At 45.8% G+C, this 24286-nt stretch overlaps 1 protein-coding gene across 2 annotated transcripts; it reads right to left on the reverse strand.

Annotated features, from left to right (window-relative positions):
• Positions 1 to 401: 401 nt before the first annotated feature.
• clcn5b (chloride channel, voltage-sensitive 5b) lies at positions 402 to 22829 on the reverse strand. Of its 2 annotated transcripts, XM_029454785.1 has the most exons (17): positions 22515 to 22829; positions 21930 to 22079; positions 15456 to 15619; positions 15077 to 15176; positions 14415 to 14602; positions 13752 to 13874; positions 12837 to 13043; positions 11135 to 11215; positions 10463 to 10697; positions 9880 to 10055; positions 9439 to 9579; positions 8811 to 8997; positions 7144 to 7286; positions 6739 to 6888; positions 6394 to 6499; positions 6062 to 6278; positions 402 to 2158 (listed from the first exon to the last, which is right to left on the reverse strand). In XM_029454785.1, exons 2-17 carry the CDS (start codon positions 22066 to 22068, stop codon positions 2068 to 2070), a joined length of 2448 nt encoding a protein of 815 aa, XP_029310645.1. In that variant the 5' UTR covers positions 22069 to 22079; positions 22515 to 22829; the 3' UTR covers positions 402 to 2067. The 2 variants fall into 2 exon arrangements, with proteins under 2 accessions (XP_029310645.1, XP_029310646.1); XM_029454786.1 differs by lacking the exons at positions 21930 to 22079; positions 22515 to 22829 and adding an exon at positions 18147 to 18289.
• Between the last annotated feature and the right edge of the window lie 1457 nt (positions 22830 to 24286).

A 24286-nucleotide genomic window follows, 5' to 3' on the forward strand; every position in this document is an offset into this window, starting at 1 on the left:
TTTGTTCTTATGACTCCTTGGGGGGGTGTCCCAACCCCCTTCACTATTTCCTCAAAACTGACTGTGCCCCAACGAATCTCTTAACCGACCTGATGATGCAGTACAAACGCTATTTGTCCATAAATCACAATGTAAAAGAAGAGGAGTTTATTTCCTGCATGAAGCGATTATTGAATTTAATCGTTTGGTGTTTAGAATTATTAACTCAGAAGATTTTATGGGTGTGTGTTTTATGAGTAAATGAACTGTATGTGGCTATTTCTCACTCGGTTTGGAGCAAACTGAAGCTAAACATCAGGGGCCATCGAGCAAATGATCTGAAATGAACCAATAAAACATTGAAAGGATTATATCTCTGGCAGCAAAGGAACATAATGAATCACAAAGAAGGCTGAGACTAATTCATAGTGGGTTTGTGTCGCAACGCATGTCAACGGAGAAACAGATGTTTTAATAAAGACATCACAAAATGCTGGCACACACTGTGCAATAACACATTCAAAAAGGACACCACTGAAAAAAGGAACTTTCATTGTTGTTACATTCGTTTTTATGAAGTCAATTTCAATCAATCAAACTCGTTTTATAGATTCAGTGGTCTTGGAAGTTGTGGATCACCCGGTAGATTCTCCTTCAGATGGATCGGATGCCATTTCCCCTGCAAACATGTAACCGTGGCTGTAGTCTGTAATCGTGCCGACAGAGAAAACAAAGCAAACAGAAAAACCCTTATTGCCCGGACACGTGACCTTTCTGCGCCCAAAGGAGCCTCGTACGAGCTGGAGGGGGAAAAAAGGGGCCCAAAAAGTTAAAAATAATCCAGAATAATATTGTTGTGCTCATGAAAGAGAAGTGGTATGACGTGTGGATTATCAGGAGCTGCCTTTGTAAAAGATAAAGTCTCTGCCAGACATCAGTAGTTTGATTAGACCAATGTTTTTTTAGTCAGATTATTTATTTCCGATTAATCTAATGAAAATAAAAGATTCAAACACGACTGCAAAGAGTCACAGGATGAGAAAGAAACAGACACGTTGAAGTCAGTGAAATAATTTAGTGAGACAAACAATTTTACATTTCCATAAATTAATTTATGCGTCATGATTCTCTCTTTGCATTTTGTTTGTAGCCCTTCAGACAGAAACACCGACCCCCCCTTCTTTAAGGCATGACATGGTTTTTTTCTCGCAGCATCGTCATTATGCGTGCATGATTATTTGTATTGGAATATAACGACCACGTCCGTGTGGCACGACGACGCCGCACAGTTCCCAGGCTGCAGTCTCACGGCGTGGTACTAATCACAAGAGCCTATAGGACTAAACAAAGACGTTTGTGGAGAGTTCCCAGGCTGTCATGAAGCCTTTATGGAGTGTAAGTGTGCGTATTAGATCCTCTTCTCACACTCCTGTTTGCTTCGGCCCCGAGGCCCCCAGGAAACCTCACAGAAAGAGAGGGAGGGAGAGGGAGGGAGGGGGGGGGGAGATGGCCGAGCATCCATCAACCCAGCTCAGAGTGTTCCGTCTGGAGGGCAGGCACGGAGCTCCCCGACTCTCTTTATCTTCCCAGATGATCTGCCCCCGCCCCCTCCTCAATGTGTTCTCTGAAGATGTGGTCGATAAGAAGGATTTCTCGCGTTAACAAAAAATAAGGAGAAATAAAAGGAGAATGGAAAAGGGCTAAAAAAGGAGCAGATGTGAGCTTCTCCTTACTTCTCATGTGTGTCTGTGCTACATCCTCAACATTGAAATTGGGGCCAGCAGTGTCAGCGAGGGTGAGTCATTTATTCTGAGGGCTTTTTGTTTTCCAGCGGTCTCTTTCAGAAAGCCAAAGAACGCCTCCATCTCACACACAAATAAAAAAAAAAAGATCCATTGTTCTCTAGTCGCCAGTGCAAATGGAGCTCGACTCACTTTCTCCCAACAGCCTTCTGACGGCTGAAGAGGTAAAAAGGTGCATTTCGTTCAGAGTGTGCAAACTGGTGTCTTCTTCTTCTTCTTCTTCTTCTCCTCCGCTGCTCTGCAGAGGGAGGAAGGAAGGATGACGAAGAGGAAAGGACGGAGGAGTTCAGTTGAAGAGGATGGAGTCGGGGTCTCTGTTGGCGATCTGCGCCATGTGTTTCAGTATGTCTTTTTTAGTGATGATTCCCAGCAGCCTCCTGGTGGCACACACACACACACACACACACACACACACACACACACACACACACACACACACACACACACACACACACACACACACACACACAGAGAGGAATTAGAACAAAAGTCACGGAATAAGCAGATTACTTCACATCATACTTTGTTTGCGTCGTCACAGATGAGAGCAGGTCTGGCCCCCAGTCTTGATGAGTTCAGCTTGATTACAGTCCCACGGGGAAAACGACACGCAGCGGGGGGGGATTACACTAACACGCAAACACAGCGTAAACAGAGTGAAGGAGGGGAAACACACAGAGCTCTGATCACACAATTACAGCTGACACGTGACTTTTAGTGGTGAGACATTCATGTGGGGGGCCATTAAATAATAAGTATGCAGAGTTCGACACGTTTATTTGAGCGGCGTTGCCCCCTTTTGAAGGATGGAATAACACGTTCTTCCAATTCATAAGCAATAAAAGACATCCTCTCTCAGTTCAACACCCTCTGGGGGTTTTACTGCTCCAGCCTCGCTCGCGACCAGTAGCTTATTGGTGACGAACGTTCGCAGAATGACATTTATCGCCATTATCCTGTAATTATCACGTGTGGCTGCAGTGGCTGTTATTGAGCAACAGTGACATCACTTTTGAAACAAGTTAAAAAGAAGAATTGAAAAGTGCGAGATGTTCCTTAAATGGCTACAAGCGCTGTCGTTTATCACGAGTCCGTCCGCACCATGGAAATGATGCAGTTTCTTTAATCCTAAAAGAAGTCACCCAGAGGTCTTATTGGAATCATCTGTTGCCGAGACAATATCGCACAAACACACAATTATCTCACGAGACGAGAGACGAGAGAGAAATGCGAGTCTGACCGGCGTCGATGGGATAACAAATAAATAAGCTCAAGGCTGGACGAAGGAGGATGTTTTTGTGCTTCCTGTCATTATTATGTCTTCTCTCTTAGAACCAGCTTGTTTTCTGAAATGAACGCAGAACTACATTCACGCCGACAAAAGCATCGGACGCAGAAGCTCGGCGCGAGTCCTGCCGACGAGGCGGCCTTGAGCTAAAGATGCCGAGGAAAACACAAGTGTTGCCTGAGCGATGAAACTAAGAGCATCCATCGAACAACACAGCCACAAAGATCACACGCTGCACTTCGCACAGCCTCAAGGTCTTCTTCCCGAGCGTGTCAGACTATCTTCATTCCCAGACAATGAGTGATAAGCTGGGTCTCTCAAATCCTGCCCGATCAAGCAGAAAACAACTGCCCCCCCCCCCTGAAGCCCTAACCTTCCCTCCGCTGCCTCCTTTTTATGTGCATCCTCTTGTTCCCATTTACCCTCGGTCCCATAAAAAAGGAAAATGCTCGATTCCTTTGCTTGTCACACATGGATCCACTTTAGGATACAGTTCCAGCCTTCTCATGTCGGCCCATCTGAAGCAAATATGTGAGAGTCCTGAAGAAGTCATTGTGCCTGTCAACAGCCTTTCAGCAGCTGTGTGCGATGCCCACGGGGCCAAGCAAGTAGAGTGAACCCAAATTTGCTTTTTGGTAACGAGATGTTCCGGAGGACAGCAGATGAATTCCTAAGAAGTAAAGAATATTAAAAAAGGCAAATCAACGGCACTTCTGGAGCGTTTGTTGACAGCGGTTTTGTGACTTTGCCTTAATTGCAGTCGATCAAAGCAGGCCCCACTTCACCCCGAGGCTGCACACGCTTTAAAGATGCTCTGGGGAACTTTACAAATGCGCTCCAACCGGCGGCTGATGCAATCTTAAAGGCACTCCGATGATTTCACAAATTAAGATGAGTTCATAGATTGTTCCTCATTTTCTGCTCCATTTACATATCCGTCCATGATGTCCCAATTGTGGATGTTTATTTAGTTAGACCGTGAATAACTCAACTCAAACGACTAACTTCCCCAGCTGAGGGTTTTCACTGCTGCTGGGAAATGAGAACCGTATGGAAGCCCCCGAGAGGCACGTGTGCAGATACATTTTCTCAGTTTGATCTACACGCTTTTCTCTCCCGTCTTTACGACTTAAGAACAGCTCGTGTCAGGATCATCTTTACAAGTTCCTTAAAAGCATTTATTTTAATTTGTAAAACAATTAAAAAATGGCTTTAAATGATTATGATAATAAAAGTTACATTTATTTGTTTTGTTCTTTTATTACCTAATTCAGCCTCGTGGATTTTCTTCCATGTGAGTTTTAATGTCTCCATGTTTTTCCAGTTATGTAACAGACCTTGCTCACACACACACACACACACAATAAATGCACCGTGTGTTTAGAGCGCATGTAGGAATTAAAACTTGAATGCTTTTGATTGGATTTAGAACTCGTGGTAGCGGGACGCTTCAGCCTCTTGTGGCTCAAATGAGTATTACAACAACTAACACTAAAACCGTGTGTGTGCAAGCTTCTATAAGCTGGTGTTTGACAGTGTTGTGAAATATTCTACTGCTGTACATATACATAATTCCACCGCCGAGTCCCAGAGAGCCGTGTGTTTGAACTCGTCCGAGCTCCATTTAAACATGTGAAGTTTTATCTGCTGTTGTGTTCTGACTAAAGGACAATGTTGATCTGCAGAATTACATTCAGTCATCACAACAGCCCTCCGGCTGACAGATAACAGCAGTGTGTGTGTGTGTGTGTGTGTGTGTGTGTGTGTGTGTGTGTGTGTGTGTGTGTGTGTGTTGTTGCCATCGGTGGAGCTGGAAGTGGTTTTGTGGATTTGAAACGATTTCAAACAAAGTGAGAAAGACAGTTTTGATAAAAGATGTTTTTCAAATAAGTGAACACAGCAGCTTCAGTCTTCGTGTCTATCAAAGCACACAGCTCTGTGCGAGATCACATGCAGTCACACCAACATGCTCCGTTACCCCGAGTGGACATTTAAGATATTCTTCCAATATGTCCGATATCTGATGGTTCCAGAAACATAAGGAGCAAGATACATATAATTATGTATTTACTCAACATGTCAATGGTGTTTTTATAAAAGAATACCAACAACCAACAGCTATAGATGATAGTAACAAAGACTTAGGGACGATTTAGTTTCACTTTTGGAACCGTTTAAGCCAAGCGTGTCAAACATGCGGCCCGCGGGCCAAAACCGGCCCGCCAGAGGGTCCAATCTGGCCCGTGGGATGACTTTGCAAAATGTATTAATAAGTTGTTTTGATCATGCTGTGATGTTACTGGTCCGGCCCACTTGAGATCACATTGTGCTGCATGTGGCCCCTAAACTAACATGAGTTTGACCCCCCCTGGTTGAAGTATTTCAGCACGGTTCTTTATCCCCGCTCTCATCTGATTCACAGTTTCTCTAACGCTCCTTCTCCTGAGCAGAAGCAGAAGTTCTCTGCTCATGTTCCCAAACAAACGGTAAATCATCCCTTTTCAAAGCGGCAGGTTTGACTGACGACAGAAGCTACATAAAACAACTCAAATGCGAAATGACAAAAACCATGCAAGTAACATCCCTGTGGATGTTTCCCGTTATCTTAATGGATAGCACGTCTGAAAGGGGTGAAGTTAATGGTAATGAGGTCAGAGATGTGGGTAAATACACCTGGAGAATCGTCTGTGCTATCTGTCACTGCCCCTCCCTCCATTAACCCTCCACGTCTTCCTCCCTAACTCCTATGCCTCCTTGCTTTTCCTTTAAATCACGAGCTGACAGCGGAACGACCCGAGCCTCTCCTACGCATCCATCCGTCGCTCCTCCGTGCCCTCCACAAGCACCATATCCTGAAGGTGCCTCACTTTAACGTTTACAGATGTAGGAGAGTGGTATGTATGGAAGCTTTACGTTTCCTCCCACAGATCTGTCCCGTCAGCCTCGTCCTTAACGCTACGACAACATTGACTAAATCAAGCCCCGTTCTCACCCGTTATGTGTAACCAGACACTGACGCAGCCCCAGCTTCCTGAAAATATCCACAGTGATGTCCATAGGTGTGTGGTCTGTGACCGTGAAGGGGCTCAGGTCCAGGATGCCTCTGAGGCGGAGGGGCGGGGGCCCGTCGGCGTCCTGAGCCGGAGCATGCTCTGTGAAGAGCACCTGGGAAGCGCTGACGATGCCTTCCTGCCGCTTCCGGGCGTTGTCTGAAAGGAATGGTTGTTAAGTTTGCTAGGTGTCATTTCCAAATGATATATTGAAAGGTCAGATGATATTCTGGGTTATTGTAATGGACAGCAGGTGTATTCCATGTAAACGTACCTATTGATATGATCAGGTCTCTTCTGAGCACAAACCCCACCAGCCTCTGGGACTCCTGAGAGACGACCACAGGGAAGCCACTGTAGTGCGTGCTCTCCACCAAGGCCTGGGGACAAGAAGACCGTACATGTTGGATGTGATGGAATACAGATCCACAACTTCTGACTGACTGAAGTCTTTAACAGAAACATGTTCAGACGCTCCTCACTTACTACAGTAAGTTAACACAGCTTCTCAGTATTTATCTGAATCCACATCTACGCACGTTCTGCTTTAATACAACCACATGTGCTTTCCACATTCCAGCGTGTTATAATGTACTGTGCGCGCACACGTGTCCCGTACCTCCACCTCCCCTACGGTCATGCTCTCCTGCGTGAGCACGGCCAGCGCTGGGTCCGACCTCCTGGGCCTCATCACGTCCACAGTCAGGCTGCTGTGATCAAACTCCTCTTTGGGCTCCAGGAAGGGGTATCCGTTCAGCCGGATGTGAGCCTGCAGAACATTGAGGAGTAAATGTCAAAACGTACGTCTCAGCCCCGTTATAATCAGAGCTTTCCATGGTGGCACTAGAAGGAGCCAGAGGGGCCCCACTAGGAGCCCCACTAGGAGCCAGAGGGGCCCCACTAGGAGCCAGACGGGCCCCACTAGGAGCCAGAGGGGCCCCACTAGGAGCCCCACTAGGAGCCAGAGGGGGCCTCACGTTTGGAGTTTGGCTGGCTACACATTAGGGATGTATTCTCAGCTCACCTCATAGATTCCCTCTCTTCCGAAAGCATCTGCCACCCACTTGCTGGTCATGGTCGCAGCCATGAGGGGCACGATGTACTCTAGACCGCCCGTCAGCTCGAACATGATGACGACCAGCGACACCGTCATACGAGTCACTCCACCTGGAGGGAGGCAGAAGGGGGGGAACTTTACATTGATAGCAATATAACCAGTGTGGTAAAGGTGCGTACGGCAGGAAGACATACAGCTCATGGAAATTAAAGCCGGCTGACATTCAACAAGACAAGAAAATGGATTTTTAGCATTTCTTCTGATAGTTTGAGCTCTTCATCTTATGGAAGTGGAAGTTCATGTCAGTGGTTCCACTCCGAAGCCAAACACAATCATCTTTCGTGGTTGCGGCCAGAAACCAAGGCTACACCGCGCTCTTTTGTGGCCTCATTCCTCGAAACAACGAGTGTGTTGCCCGGTAGTGAAAGAGATTCATTGTGACGGTTATATGTCCATTTTTGGGAGGATAAAAAACAAGCTCTCTTTTGTTAGAAAGAAAAAGTAGAAAAGGAAAAATGTATGCTCTTAAAATGACTCCCCGATGAGAATCGTTTAGAGACAGCGTTTGGAGATGGAGATATCTGAGAAGGTATTGTGCAACGTCCTCAAAACAGAGTTACGGCTCGTTTCACAATCGATAAAGCTTTATTTATCCCGTGGAAAAGGGTTGCGCAGCAGCACAAAGTACAGAGTGCCAATAAAAGAAGCTAGAATGATCACAATCATTCCAATGAATGGAGTCCTGGCCGACGTTTCTTTATCCCCGACATCAACGCTTCCCTCTCTAGAGCCGCCCACTCACGAGGCTGCTGTCAGAGAAAGTTAAGCAGCTTCTGGCTGATGACTGGTCGTATTAGTTCAGTCCGACGAGGACGAGACAAACGCGAAGGAGGAGCACAATCAAGCGTTTTGTGTCTGAACTTATAACAAGTTGAGTATCAAAGACATGCACACATGTGCAGTGTGAGAGGAGACGTTTAATGAACACCATGTCAGGCTTTTTCCTCATTTCTTCAAAAAAAGCCTGATCATGTGATCTTGAACTTTCAAAGTGGTACTGTTTAAGACACTTTCCCAAAGTTTCAACACTTCAGACCAAATGTTAAATGTTTCATACTAAATATAGTCTTTGAACAAACAGCCTTGGGGTTAATGCTGCTAAACTGCTGCAGAGATCATTGAATTCATTCATTCTTAGCCACTTGCATGTAATGCTACTTTAGTGAAGCGACCATAAAGTACACAATGTACTAAAACTACTACAAATACACGAGTGAAATAGAAGCTTTGGCCCACCGGCCATCTTCCATCTGCACCTTTTGTTTACTAGAAAGGAAGGAGAAGGTAAAAGGGTTTATTCCCGTCGTCCATCGACACGTGTGGAATCCACTGTACATAATATGAAACAGCAACGGTTGGGATGGCATGTTGTAGCGCTCCATTTAACCACAGCCTTTATAACAACGTGTCATCATCAGAGATGACGGATTAGGTCCACAGTGTTCAGATGGCAAACAGACATTTGTGGTTTTTCCCGCAAAAACTCAAAAGAATTTAAACACCGACAGATGTTATCCTGCAAATGACGTTTCTGTGATTCTTAAATTCTGTGCAACGCTTTTTAAATGACCCACCTAAGCACGCGGCGGCTCCCACCATGGCGTAGAGCCCCGGCGTAATGCAGTCGGCTCCCGGCGAGCACCAGCCTTTGAAGAGGAACCAGTCGTGGTTGTAGTAGGCCAGCTGCTCCATGCCGACACCCAGCAGTCTCCCGGCTATGGCTCCGACTGCCATGCTGGGGATGAAGAGTCCGGAGGGAACCTGCGTGGTCAAAGAGGAGAACAGGTATGAGCCGGTGCTGCTTTGAAAATGTGTTTCTGTGATATTGTAATCAATCAAAAGTGTCACTCAGGTCTCTAATAATGGAGTGCACCGTCACTCTGTGTAAAGCTTCTGCTAACACTCTTGTCTACATAACATGTAATCCCCCACAGCGGTTACTTCTTTTATGTTTTACCAATAACTTGATCCTGCAGTGAGCCACATGATTGTGAGTCATGTTGCTGTGACTCATCATGTAAAGCCATGCAAAAAGCCTCCAAGAGATTCAATAACACTTCACTTGAACTGCTGAGCGGCGTTGGTGAATGAAACTAGGACGCAGGTTTCCAGAAATATTAAAGACAGCTGTCCTCGTGACCATGTCAGAGTTCACAGAGAAGGGTGCATTCATAAGAAAGCAACGTTCGAGTTTGGACCGACCTTCATGCCGAAGGTGATCACGGTGATGATCATCTTGAAGCCTAAGGCCAGGGCCAGCTGCCACAGGGCGGTGTACAGGCCTGCCCCCGCGGGCCGGTCAGCGAGGCTGTTACCTACACCTGTTTCTGATGTGTTGGTTGGCTGCACACAGCGTGTGGGAAGAACAGTAGGAGAGCACGATAAACAGAGAGACGATCGAAAAGGGAGAAAAGAAACAGCAGAGAACAAGACAGAGAAATCAAAAACGGAAAGAGAAAGGCAGAAAATACATTTGAACTTCCTTAACAGCGTAAATAAAACAGCAGTTTAAGTAATTATCTATAATGTGACACAATTCCCACTTTAAACACAATCTAAATCTCTCCATCTGCTTACTTATTACAAACACTTGTCCACAAACAATCCACACACACACACACACACACACACACGATGGCCGACCTGTTTGTAGCCGCAGAGCTGCGAGGAGTCGAGCAGCGAGCAGTCGTTGAACAGCTCAGCGATGAGCTCCGCTCCGCTCATCCTGGTGTAGCTGTTTGGATAGGCGATCACGGCGGTCACCGCTGCGACCACCAGCACCTCAATGACAGGGAAGTGACCCAGACGAGTAGATTTACCTTTCAGAGAGAAAGTGACTCTTATTAATAGAGGTAGTGGGGGTTAGACAGTAAAGAAAGGTCAACCCTCAGGTGGATTTGAAAGGCATGTTTTCTTTTTCGCCTAAATCACATTATTCTGTCTCATTTAAAATGTGGCCAGAATGACACAGTCTGTCTTCAGCAGATCCTGTAAAAACATTCAATTCTGCATTCCTCTGGGAAGCCACAAATGTCTCTGAGACTAAAAGTCGTGCGACAACAATTCAGCGAAACTTGGACTAAAGTGCAGGTTGTTCACATAAAGCAGAGAGGACCAGAAAAGCAGCGGTTGTGAAATAGCTCAACTCGTAGAGCCCCATTCTTCTTCTAATATTGGGAACACTTTTGGGCACATCTGTTTACACACACACACATTCAGCACTCACGTCTCCTGCACCAGGCAATGTTGGCCCTGATGAACAGCGCCCCCCAGAGGCCTCCGAATATCCCCAGCAGGATGAAGGGGGCCAGCTCCACCAGGTGCCACGGGGCGTGAAACTCCACGAAGAACAGCACCAGGCGGCTGTTTCCAAACGGGTTGATGGAGCGCAGAGTGAAGGCTGCGACCAGGGCGGCGAAGAAAGAGCGCCACAGGGTCTTCAGAGGGAAGTAATAACTCACCTGAAGGAAAGAGACGCAGAGAAAACTCAACTCTGGATTATCTAGTCAGCACAAATGTACAACGCTCACAAATAGCAGCAGCAGTAGTAGTATCCTCATCCAACAACCCCTCAGGGTGTTTTGCTGATGGATTATGAAGCTGCTGATCCACATTAATTTCCCAAAACCATCGATGGAAGTGGAGAGCAATTAAAGCTCTAATGGGATTAGTTTTGTTATCCGGTTCTGATGCAGAGAACACAAGACACTCAGATCCTCTTTGACCCCGCTCGCCTTCATTCACTGTAATGAAATCAGTTCCTCCTCAAGAGTCTGTTACAGCGTTCTAGATCCTGGTCGAGTTTAGGCCTCGTGTTGCATCAGATTATCCTCTGAGATCGTCTGAGATTGTAGACGGGGTGGGGGGGGGGGAGTGGTCAATAAATAATGGTCCTCACCTCCTCCAGACTGAACAGGACTCCTCCAATGGGAGCACCGAAGGCCACAGACACGCCCACCGCCGCCGCTGCAGATAACACCTGCGAGGAACAAACAAACACCACATCTGTATTACGTCTGCATTACGTCTGTATTACGTCTGCATTACGTCTGCATTACGTCTGCATTACGTCTGCATTACGTCTGCATTACGTCTGCATTACGTCTGCATTACGTCTGTATTACGTCTGCATTACGTCTGTATTACGTCTGCATTACGTCTGCATTACGTCTGCATTACGTCTGCATTACGTCTGCATTACGTCTGTATTACGTCTGCATTACGTCTGTATTACGTCTGCATTACGTCTGTATATGTCTGCATTACGTCTGCATTACGTCTGTATTACGTCTGCATTACGTCTGTATTACGTCTGCATTACGTCTGCATTACGTCTGCATTACGTCTGCATTACGTCTGCATTACGTCTGCATTACGTCTGCATTACGTCTGTACGTCTGCATTACGTCTGCATTACGTCTGCATTACGTCTGCATTACGTCTGCATTACGTCTGCATTACGTCTGCATTACGTCTGCATTACGTCTGCATACGTCTGCATACGTTACGTCTGCATTACGTCTGCATTACGTCTGCATTACGTCTGCATTACGTCTGCATTACGTCTGCATTACGTCTGCATTACGTCTGCATTACGTCTGCATTACGTCTGCATTACGTCTGCATTACGTCTGCATTACGTCTGCAATTACGTCTGCATTACGTCTGCAATACGTCTGCAATACGTCTGCATTACGTCTGCATACGTCTGCAATACGTCTGCAATACGTCTGCATACGTCTGCAATACGTCTGCATTACGTCTGCATTACGTCTGTATACGTCTGCATTACGTCTGCATTACGTCTGCATACGTCTGCTATACGTCTGCATTACGTCTGCAATACGTCTGTATTACGTCTGCATTACGTCTGCATACGTCTGCATTACGTCTGCATACGTCTGCATTACGTCTGCAATACGTCTGCATTACGTCTGCATACGTCTGTATACGTCTGCAATACGTCTGCATTACGTCTGCAATACGTCTGTATACGTCTGCATACGTCTGCATTACGTCTGCAATACGTCTATTACGTCTGCATTACGTCTGTATATGTCTGCATTACGTCTGCATTACGTCTGCATTACGTCTGTATATGTCTGCATTACGTCTGCATTACGTCTGCATTACGTCTGCATTACGTCTGTATATGTCTGCATTACGTCTGCATTACGTCTGCATTACGTCTGTATTACGTCCGCAACTGAGAAACAAAGACAATCAAAAGGAACACTGCATTCTCCTCATTGTTGAATGAACAGCAGTGCAGACGATTTACTTGAAAACAATGTGTTGATCCAAAACTAGCCGTTCTGTGATAAAGGCCAAACTAAAAACACCAAGGCAGTGCTTTAATATATCCCTGTGATCGAGGAATCTAATGGAATAAGAGCTTTCTCTCTTTAGATATGATATACAAGAGCTCCTGTGGGGTAAGAACATTCTAAATCTAGCAAACGCTTGTATGGACACTGAACTTCTTTAGTTGCACCTTCCCAAACCATCTCTTCAAGGAACACGACTAAAGCAACTCTCCAAAACTATGACGCTAAAGTGCCAATAGAACGCTTCGTCCTTAGCCTCAGAGACGACTGTACCTCTCTCCGCTTGGCCTCGTTCTTGCGGTATTTGGTGAACAGATGACACAGTATGTTAGCGCAGCAGCAGGCCACGTGCACCAGAGGGCCCTCCTTCCCTAAGCTGAGCCCAGAGGAGACGGCCAACACCAGGGTGATGGTCTTGATGATCAGGGTCCACTTCCCCAGGTAGCCGCGGATGATGAACCCACTCAGGATGGTTTTGATCTGAGTGAGACGGGGACAAGGGCTTTGGATTAGTTTGTGTGTGTACGAGGAGGTCAGGGTGTGTGTGTGTGTGTGTTTATGTTAGAGAGGCATCAGTTTACATGTGTGTGTGTGAGAGTAGAACCAAGAGAAGAGTGTAAACAGTGATTTGAAGGGAACGAGAGAGGATGGAGTTTAGTGTCTTTCAAATAAGCAGTTGATCTGGCGTGCGTGGGCCCAGCGACCTCCGACCTTTTAGAGACGAGAAAAGGGTATCTTTGTTTGAGAAGCGGCGAAAGAGAGGTTCAGAGCCGATACAGTCGGGGACGAGCCGTGTTTGTGTGCTCAGTCAGTGTTTCCAGAGTGTAAGCAAAGCTTCGGCTTTTCACTTCCTTAGAAACAAAGAGTGAAAGAAAGTAAACACTGACAGCAGGAGAGCCGAGAGGACGGCGAAAGATCATTTATCTTTTAAATTCTTTCAGTTTGGATGTAAATAAATCAAAGTGAATGGATGCTGTTAGACTGTAGGCAAAGGGAAGGACAGATAAGAACCAATCTACAAATGTTTATGAACATTAAATAAAAGCTAAAGACTAAACTCCCACATGTTTGAGAGATCTCTGAGCCAAACCAAACATCTCCAAAGTGTTTTTCCCCTGCAGCTGTGCTCGGGGCTTTTATTGAAGAAGACATTTTAAACAACAAACATTATAAAAGCATCAGGTTTACCTCTGGTATCCCTGAGCCGCATGCGTACGGAGCGAAGGCCCGGACCAGTGCGACGGCCAGGAAAGCGAAGAGTAAAGCCCAGAAGATGTACATCAGGTAGTTCACGATGTAGGCGAACGGACCCTGCAGAGAAACACAAAGACACACAGGTTAAATGAGTAGACACTCTTAAAGATACAGGTTGTATTTAAAGAAATAAAGAATGGAACAGTTCGCCTGCTCATCTTAGACTTGCTCCGACCTTCCTCCTGCGTGTGTGTGTGTGTGATGGGTGGCTGTTTTATTTAGTTTTCATGTAAAGCACGTTGAAGCACTTTTATAGGATATGCTGCGCTACAAATAAATGTAATTTAATTCAGTATCTGTGGTCATGACCACCAGAGGGCGCCAAAGCCCCATGACGACTCTTCTGAGTGTAATCTGAAGGTGTGTGTGTGTGTGACGATGTACGATGACTCTACATCTTGTATCAGCAACAACTCTCTTCAAGCACTGAAGTATAAATAGTGAGACACAATAAAACAGTCTCATAGTCCTGCATCATACATATTCATTACCTTTCATACTTTATTCACAGATTTGGAGGCGAGACGTTTGCATTTTAAGTGTACAGAGCATCATTTTTCCCTCCGGTTTGAATGAGTGAGAGAAACCTCTGCGTACCTCTGATGTCCCCGTTATGAGCTCAGCCCAGCTCTGCCACTGTGGACACCGGTCCCGCTCCTGAAACGTCGTCTCGTTGGACGTCCAGCAGCAGTGCTCGTGGTTGAACCAGAAGCCGGTGAGACAAAGCCCTTCCTTCATGTCCGTCAGCCAGTGGGCTGCGATGTCGATGCCGCCGGCGAGAGCACCTGGGTGAGAGAAGGGTGAGTTCAAAGAGCACAAAGGGAGCTTCTTCCACAGATGAATTCTGCCTCTTTGGTTGAAGGTGTGTATGAAGCACACACACACACACACAGTAAAAAGGTCATGTGCCTCCTAACTTTCTGGCTAGGCCAACATAATGAACATCCATTCTCTTTAGATGTCACCACGCTGCCTATTTCCAGTCCCCTGTTTGTGCTATTCTCTCCACAGCTGCTGTCTGTCTTCACTTTCAGCTGAAGCAGCACAGAAACAAGAGGAAAGGTTTGAACAGGTGTGTGTTACATGTTGTGTTCCTAAAGGTAATTATCTCAACTGATAACTAAATACTCTCCGTGTGCAGCGTCATTCACTCAGTCACTGTGTTGTACATGTCAATGATGTGCAGAGCAACATGCTTTATCGTCAAGCGAACCGTAAAGCGAATGAGGCCACAGCCGAGAGACATGTCGTGACCCTACCTGACATGAGTCCCACCAGCAGCATGAGCAACCATCCAGAGAAGGCGTCGCTGACGCTGTGCAGCAGAGCCACAGTCGACTGTCTGCTTTTATTGGTGATCTGTGACGACACAGAGACGAGGAGATCAGCGTCAGACAGTGGATACCATCGTGAGCGTATATTACGTCACCACTAAGCGCAGACTGCGTAACCTCCATGTTCCAGCTTCTCTGTGTGGATCTGTGGAGCTATAAATATCAAGTCAAAGCAGCGCGTGAGGAGAACGATGGTAAACTGACGCCCGGAGATCCTTTTTCAGTAAACACTTCTGCGTGCCGAGTAATGATGATGTAGTTCAGGGGGGGGGGGGGTAAAAATACACGGCGCTCTCCTTCGTACCTCTCGGTGCCTGTCGCGGTCCTTGCTCTTCTCTCGGACCCAGTCGATGGTGTTGAAGTCTTCGTAGGTGCCCAACCCGGGCAGCGGGTCGTCCAGTGGGTCCACAAGTTTGCTGGGGCCCTGACCGTTCATACTGGCTGCACTGCTGCGCTCCTCATAACCTCCTGGGAGGGGGGGACAAGGAGAGAAGCACATATTAACATAACAACTACAGAACCCCAGTAAAGCTTCCTCTGGAGAACCAGCAGGTGTTGTATATATTATATATTACACAGAACGCATCTCTGAAGCCTCCAGAAAGTGCAAGCAGAAGCAAACCCTCTATTATTGCTGACTATTGTTATTGAGCAAAGACAGCGGGGAGCGTGGTGCAGAAAGGAGCGACAGAGAGCGTGCACCGCGTACTGCTGCGGGACTATTGGTAACCCTGCGTTCATTAGAGTTTGAGGCAAAGACACAGAAAGACACGAGATGGACTTCAGCTGCATCCGGCTGACGACAGAGAGCTTTGAGCACGTGGCAGCGTCTCAGCTACAGCAACAATTACCAGGCGGCAGCAGCCAATCACAAACAGCTCTGGACGGAAACAGGAAGACCTGATTTGTGCAGCATGTAAGCAACCGACAGAGTTCAGACGAGTGTTTATGGGACCGATCGTCCGAGCTCAAATACAAACGGGTAATAATGGAAGACGTGTTATGAACGTAAACGATGGTGGAGGTGCTGCTTCCTGTCTGTTTAATGAGTATTAATTGTCTGATTTTATTTAATTACAGTGCTGAAATTATTTATTTAAATGTGCTTTATAAATAAAGAGTATTATTATTATTAATATTATATTTAAGTTAGCGCACTACATGATTTCCTTTGTTTTAGCGTGGGGAGTTTGCAGGAAGACGCCATAATTCAAACACGACCAGAAAGAAACAATGGCCGTTCTTCACATTTTACATTCCATGATGCTGCGATCTTCCTCTCTACACCCTCTTCGCTGCACAAACACAGCAGCCACATTTCTAACATGACACTGGAGGGAGGGGGGGGAGGCGAACAAAGGCACCCAGTAAAACAAAAGAACATTTATACACCTGAGTTGACAAGTTTGACTGGTTTTAAGCGTCGATTAGCTCCAAGAATGTCCCGGCTGACTGACAGCGGGAAGCTCTTCCTCTCCAACGAGCAAGAACACCGGCCCGTTCCAAACAAGCTACTCAGAATACCTTTGTACATTCACACAAACATTCTTCTTCTTGTAGGTCTAGACCTTCATAGAAAACAGGGAAGTGAGCCTGCACCAAAAAGCAACAAGTAGTTCCAGTTCCTTCATGAAGTGACGACACACAGAAGTGCCTTGCTCACAGGCGCATTGACAGCATGAGGTAAAACAACAACACGTGTATTTATTTTTGTCAGATCATCCAATCTTTGGTACGCAACACATCCCCACGCGCACGGTTACAGGAGTCAGTTGGTGGTAATAAAAGCGAACGTGGAACTAGATCCAGGCGTTAGTGAGAGAATGTGATACTCGTCCCTTAACTTTAAACCAGTGAGCTTGTGCAAACAATGTGTTGCACTGCTGGGATGTTTAAGCAGTTTCCCCCCCCCTGCTCCTAAATCGATTAGCCTCACTGTAAAATGCTGCCCCCCCCCCTCATGACCCCGTGCAGGACTGGGTAAGTGGAACAAATGTTTGCTTCTTTTAGTCATATTCTGCACATGGCCATCACGGTCTGTGTGAGAACCTTTAATATGTTGTGTTGCATCTTTGACTGTTTACACCTACGGGGGGGGGGTGGCCATGTCTCGTGTTATACATCATCATTTCACAAACTTATTTAGATCCTCAAACGCTAACAGTCAGTTTTCCACCTGTGGATGAGCGCAGTACTTTGTATTATTGTTCATACGGTAAAACAGTGTTTCTGACCCAAAGTCACATGTTGTCCTCGTGTGGCCTTTGGTATTTTGGGTGGATTTCCCCCCCATTAGAAAGACAACAACTGCGACTGACCTTTGCACCTCATTCATGATAGCTGAAACACACACACACACACACACACACACACTCAGTAAGAGAGAATGCAAACACACAACACAAACACACCGACCCAAAAAAGGAGCTGAAAGACAAAAAGGGAACGCAGACTAACGCCATCACAAAGATGGAAATATTCCCTCGTTGCCTAAAGAGCAAAGACAACTCAATAAAACAAGTGGTAAAGATCTGAGTGTGACCTCAGCTGTCAAGTTATGAGCAAATAAATAGGGACACAGAACGACCTCTGTGACCCGAAACATGCAGTGCAGAAACATTAACCACACGAGTCAGTGCACGATGGGTGGTAAATGTTCTTAAAGATTAAACTCCACCGTGTTAAAGTTGAAAGGTCAAACACAACTAAGGCTAATTGAAGTGCTCATTGAACACATTTAAATGTGAAAGCAGCCGCAGGGGACACGAGCTCAGGTAGCTGCGGTGAACAACATTCAGAAAACTTGTTACTCAAGCACGACCCGCGTCAGCAGTGTGACAAGAGATGACCACAGACTGCATTTAAAGTCACTCTGCATGAGAACAACGTGGAGATCTTTTAATCAGACAGCAGAACTAAAAACATCTCCTCTCTCTCTCTCTCTCTCTCTCTCTCTCTCTCTCTCCCCTCCCCCCCCCCCGAGCCCCAAACTCACCGTTCTCTACCAGAACATCCTGATCCAGCTGCCTACTCCAGAACCCCTGGTCCATCTCTCATCCACAACACACTGAGGAAGTTCAGTGTTCAAACTCAAACTGGGAATCCCTTCCCTCCTCTGAACTCCTTGAGGAAGTGGAGTCCAGCAGACCTCTCCCTCATTGGCCAGAAAGCTCTGAAAGTGAGCAGTGATTGGCTGAGCTGTTGGGAACTCTTTCTATTGGCCCTGAGTGTTAAAGGGCTCTCTCGGATTGGCTGAGGGGGCCATCTGCGTAAAAAGGAGGTCATTTGTGTTTATGAGGTCTGGACCTTTTGTATCCTGAGAGACCCTGATGGTCGTCAGACGGGGAGGCGGTGCGACGTCAGAGCTGTGCAGCAGGGTCAGGGGCTCTGCGTGCATTTACTTTCAATTCAGTCCATTCTGGGAACATCTAGTACTGAGAAGGGAATTTTAAGTGTAGTTCACATAAATTCAGAGACATAACATTAGGCAGTGAACTCATCTGGAACCACACTAACCCTGCGCTGACCTCAGCAGGATTACACGAGCGCACTTCCTCTCACACAAAAGGTCTCCATCTCAGACCTCCATCAACTTAAGCAGATCGGGCTGAACCACAAAGGCTGAGAGGCACTGAGAGGTCGGGACTCCACCGTTTACCATGTTTTACTTTTTGTTTGATGGCTTGATTTTCTTGAAGGAGGTGTCAAAAGCCCAAATTGCAAATTCCAGCGAGAGTGAAACAAATCTATTAAAAAGGTTAAAGTCATTTTGTTTGGTCGTTTCCGGCCTCTCAAATGTGGAGATACGCAGGATCAGTGCTTCTCAGGAAATAGGTCAGCAACACAGAGCGAGTCCCCGGATCAACTCTGCTCCTCTCCAGCGAGGGACGTCATGCTGAGCTCAGCACTCACTCTGCGTCTGCGTCTGCGTCTGCGTGTGTGTGCGTGTGTGTGTGCTTCAGCGAGACTATAATCTTACATTTTACACACCCACAGTCTCCAGGGAGGATTCAAACCCTGAACTCCTGAGGTCTGGTCGCCATGGGAATTGTCATGTCATGTCATGTGACACCCCCCCCCCCCCCCCGTGACGACTGGGAACTACAAACAAGCGTCTCTGCAACATGTCGACGTCGCGGCGGTGGACCACGTCTTTAAAATCCTCTTCACTTGGGCAGAGGAAATGGAATCCAGACAGAGTGTGCGTCTCGCTCTTCGTTGATTCGATTAACGTCCAGAAGATAAACGTTCTCCACGTGGTGGAAAGACACTTAAATATCAGGATATGATGCAACTGTCCTGCTAGAATCAGTCAAACCACAAACTATTTGCAGATGAAGCGACAACATAAAGATTTATTCACAGCCCCATTTCAAATGTCCCAGCCATGACATTCCTGCACCTCAGTGAGAAGCCTCATGGGCGGGCTTATACTTTGCAAACATCTCACCAGAGCATTTCTGGCCTCATGAGTGATCGCAGGAACTTATGCATGAAGTTTAATCTCAAACCAAAGCCCAGAAGCACAATGGAAGATTAAAGAAGCAACGCTGGAGCTCTTTGACTCGGATTCGCTGTCGGAGTCACACCTTTTAAAAAGGTTGGGTGAGCATGGATGTGAAGAAGAGTGAAGGGAAGAATATATACGCTCAGCCAATCCTTTCTTCCTTTCATGGATGAAAGAGGAATCTTTACTACTACATGAGGCAAAACCGTGACAGATCCACAGCCGTTGTGAAATTCACGGCTTTCAAAAATGTCCCCGGACGACCTTTACTTTACACAGAGCCAGAGGTCAATGATCAGCGTCACATGAGGAACAAGTGATCATCGTTCTCATTTCTCAACCCTTCCTTTGACCTTTCACTCCTCTCTTCTCTCACCTCCCCTCGTTCCTGTTTCTCTCACACACACACACACACACACACACACACACACACACACACACACACACACACACACACACACACACACACACACACACACACACACACACACACACACACACACACACACACACAGTTTGATCTGCTCAGATATTGAAACAGAAACGATGGAAACATTAAAAGCAGTGCAGAGAATCGCCTGCGTTTAGATTCCGCTCCGTCGACAGTGCCTGCGGTTTCAGCCTGAACGCATTCTTCTTCTCTCAGGTGCTGTTGTCACCTCCTTTCGGTCCGTTCCTCAGAAATATCACACAGGCGGCGAAGCCAGACGTCCAGGACAAGCGGTGACACGTTCTTTAGAGCGCTGAAGATGTCATGGGGAAGGGTACTTTTTCCTTTTGATGAATACAAAGCGCTTCACACGCTACATTCAACAGATGAAATCTTTGCAATCTGCAAACATTATCATGTTGCCATCATCTGCGTGTTACTGCAGGACTGCCGCCCTGCTCAACATCTTCCTTGTACACAGACAACTAGAATAACTTGATATTAATCCCAAACCTGTATTTGGACTAGCAAACCCTGCTAAACTCAAACTCTCTTAAATAAACACCGCAGGCTAATGAGTCCCTGAGCAACAGGTTACACAAGGATGAGCGATTACGCTGCACTAAGAATGGCTTTTAAGAGGACTTGCTTGGCAACAAGCTCAGGTGCTCGCTAATGAGCACACCGAGAACCTAGCAGCACCTTCCACCGCCTCCACGGGAGAGAGAAGGAGGAAGTGAGACTTTAAATGCTAAAAAATGCAGGAAATATAATGCAAGCTGAAAGTGTTAATCACGACACACACACACACACACACACACACACACACACACACACACACACACACACACACACACACACACACACACACACACACACACACACACACACACACACACACACACGCACACGCACACGCTCTCTCTCACGGGTTATGATTTTCTTTCATATCACAGTGGAAACACACGGTTCAACACAACGGAAGCTGCATCCATTGAGAGAAAGTCTCGTCTCCAGACTTCCTTCCTGTTGGCATCACGGTGACATCAGCAGTAACCAGGCAGCTGGTATCACGTCTGGTATTACCACTGACCAGGCAACTGTCTTCAGTTAGTTTACATAATAATAATATGCAAGTCATTTCTTCTGGATCTCCACAGTGACTCGCTGAGGTCTTACACGGAAGTCATGCTGACATAATCAAAGCAGCCATCAATCATTAACGTGAGATAAATCTTTTCTCTGTGCAGTAAAAGTTAAGAAGTCATATCCGGCCATTTGGGAGCACGTTGCACTCAAGGGGAGTTGATGACATCATCAGTAACCAGGCAGAAACAGTCACCCACAAACACCACGCTTATAAGAACTCACTTTAACCATTGTTTTCATGCGCTGTTGTGAAGTCGAGCCAAAACACGGAACATCAAGTCAATGCAGTACGTCTCCGTGTGTGTGTGTGAGTGTGTGTGTGAGAGAGAACATGTAGTAACTGATTATTCAGACTATGACCAAGACTCACTGAAAGCATGTGACACACACACACACACACAGATATAGACTGTTATAGACCAACACGCAGAGCTCTTCTCATGTTGTTTCTGTTATTAATGCTGAAATCTTCCATAATAACAAACACTGCTTCAGGAAGTCTTTGAGAACATGATAACACATCAAGTGAGATCAGGAGTCCAAAGGCTGCAGAGTTGTACAAGGTGTGTAATGCCTTTCTTAGATATGACAGGGTATAAAGATGAGGAGGTATAATGGCATCACCTGACATGTTATGATTAAAAGAAACCCTCTCAGCCAGCTGTGACTTGATTTGAAACAATATCTGTTACCTGAGACGAGGGGGGGGTCGTCGTCCGTGCTGGTAAAGTCCAATGTGGCTCCTGCGATGTCCACCATCTCGTCATCATCATCCTCACTGGGGTGGTAAAGGCTGTCAAAGCTCCCGGTGCGGAACCCGGAGCTGTCCATCCCTTCAGATCCTGTTTACAACACAATAAGAGCTCTCGACACAAGTTCTGCCAACATGTAAACAGTGTCACCGAAACATAGGGGACACCAAAGTGGCTTCTTTAACAGCCAGCCTCCCTGTTTCCACCGAGCTGGGGGAGTGTTTGCGTGGGGGCTCTTGAGAAATAGCCGGTAGTGACAGCACATCTCCACTTACAGGGAAGTTTCTTCAACTATTTCCGTTGTTAATGTGCTATTCAAACAGCTCAAAGTGGGAAACACACTGCGCCTAACGAACAGAAGATGATTAGCCTAGCTTAAACAGCTTAGCCGTTACACTTGTGACCAACTGACAAAATATAACGGTTGAGCTAACTTAGGTGAATGTGACCCGCGCTCGCGCTACTTCTTTTAAGCGTAGTAGTATAAATAACGAAGAAATGTGCTATTTTAAAGCCTGCCTTTACCTGTGGAGGAGAACAACAGAGGTCCAGCTCAGTGAAGAAGTCTTGTGACTCGGATTTGCCCCGCCGCCGTCTTCTCCTGTAGTCTGGTTATGTCAACAGTATGTAAACTTGACGCTCTGCAGCTCAGTGAAAATCCTGCGTCATTCTCCGTCCCAAATATACGTTGTCTTAAAACGTAGGAGCTGTACTAAAGGAAGCCATAGTACAACATTGTCTTGATAAGATACCCACAATAATGAATTGGTAGGACATTGTCCGCAGTACGTGCTGTTTTTGCCACTTAAAACTGAAAACGTAAAGCTAGCGTCAAGTTATCGTCCACTTCCGTTTAGGCAGTTGATGAAGCTACCATACAAAATCACCTCGTCTTATAAAATGTCTTTTTTTTTTACGATTTTATAGTCAGATTTCAACCTCCTCTTTATTTTTACATCTATCTTTTTTCCTCTACATTACATTAAATCATTGCTCCTTTTTCGAGATATAATTGTGCGTTTTAATTTGAAGGCCAAATCACTCAATTTCCGGTTTAACTGCCTTATCACGGCTATCTTGATACGAGCATCTCTACGGCAGGAAGAGAAGTCAAGTCTAGAGCTATCGTCGCTTCTCCAGCTGGGTCAGTGGAGCAGTTCGATTAATCGGTAATCTGTTTTATTTCACTGCATTAAAATATTATGTATACACATTAGAAGTGCTATATACATATATAAACACTTTTCGTACATCGATTATTCAATATAAAAAAAATGTAATTAAATTGATATTAAATCAGGTCAATATTTTGTTTTTCAGTTATTTAAAGAAAAAAATAAAGAAAGAAAAAAAGATTATTTTCTCATATAAGATGCAGAATTATTGAAAAGAGACATTAGTATCTGCACAATGCAGGATCATTGAGAAAGAAAGTTGGTATACAAACTGTTAAATGGTGACACCTTGTGGTCGTTTGTAAAATATGAATCAGGGCTCCTTCTGAGGAAAAGTGGAACATCTAATGGAGCGAAAAGTTTACAGTGCATGTGTGCAGACAGCAAGGCGTTATGTTATCATGGTTCATGTCCGTAACTCTGATTAATCATTACGACCTCTTATCCTTCATTACTTCCCATGATGCCTTGTTTCTCTCTGCACACCTCCCACTCATTCATCTTCTTCTTTTCTCTGCCCAACATAAACATGTCTCCACCCTGCCTCCCACGGTGTTTCTTGTTTTAGCAGGGGCCTGTTTCTCATCACTGCCTGAATATAAACTCATTTATTCAATGCAATAATGACATCTTCCTTTTTACCCATTTAGCTGCTCGACCTCTCCTCGTGTTCTTCGATGTGGGTCACTTCTCCCTCTCTGCACTCATTCACGCCTGCATCGTCCTCTTTTTTTCCAGCTCTCCTTACATTCCCATTAGTCCTCTATTCTTAAATCTGGGTCAGGCAGAAGAATCCACTCCCTCGCTTCCCCCCAAAAAATACAGATTCTTCACTTTTATAACAGCTGTTTTCTTTATTATTTCCACAGAGCAGAAACTCTGTCTCCGTCAGGTCAAACACGAGCGCCTCAAACACTGCTCTCTTCATCTAGATTTGAGTTTTTATTGATGTCTACGGCCCATTAAAGTAGCACTCAGTTGGCAGATCCACATGTTATTGTCTAACATAACACACCGCCTCACCAGAGGAAGTTGTGAAACTATTTCAGCGTGGGAGGTCAAACTATTTCTCATGCAAATCTTTTATATATATATTTAGTCCTGTGACTATAATTGCACAAC

Source organism: Cottoperca gobio, chromosome 18 (assembly GCF_900634415.1).
Source record: "Cottoperca gobio chromosome 18, fCotGob3.1, whole genome shotgun sequence".
Taxonomy (NCBI): domain Eukaryota; kingdom Metazoa; phylum Chordata; class Actinopteri; order Perciformes; family Bovichtidae; genus Cottoperca; species Cottoperca gobio.

Excerpts from the sequence above, each read along its gene's own strand:
- clcn5b (XM_029454785.1), bottom strand. The coding sequence starts at position 22,068 with ATGGACAGCTCCGGGTTCCGCACCGGGAGCTTTGACAGCCTTTACCAC. Across the intron at positions 7,287-8,810 it reads GGGAGCCGCCGCGTGCTTAG|GTGGAGTGACTCGTATGACG; the intron begins GTGGGTCATTTA and ends GCCTCCCTCCAG. Across the intron at positions 6,279-6,393 it reads AGACCTGATCATATCAATAG|ACAACGCCCGGAAGCGGCAG; the intron begins GTACGTTTACAT and ends CATTCCTTTCAG.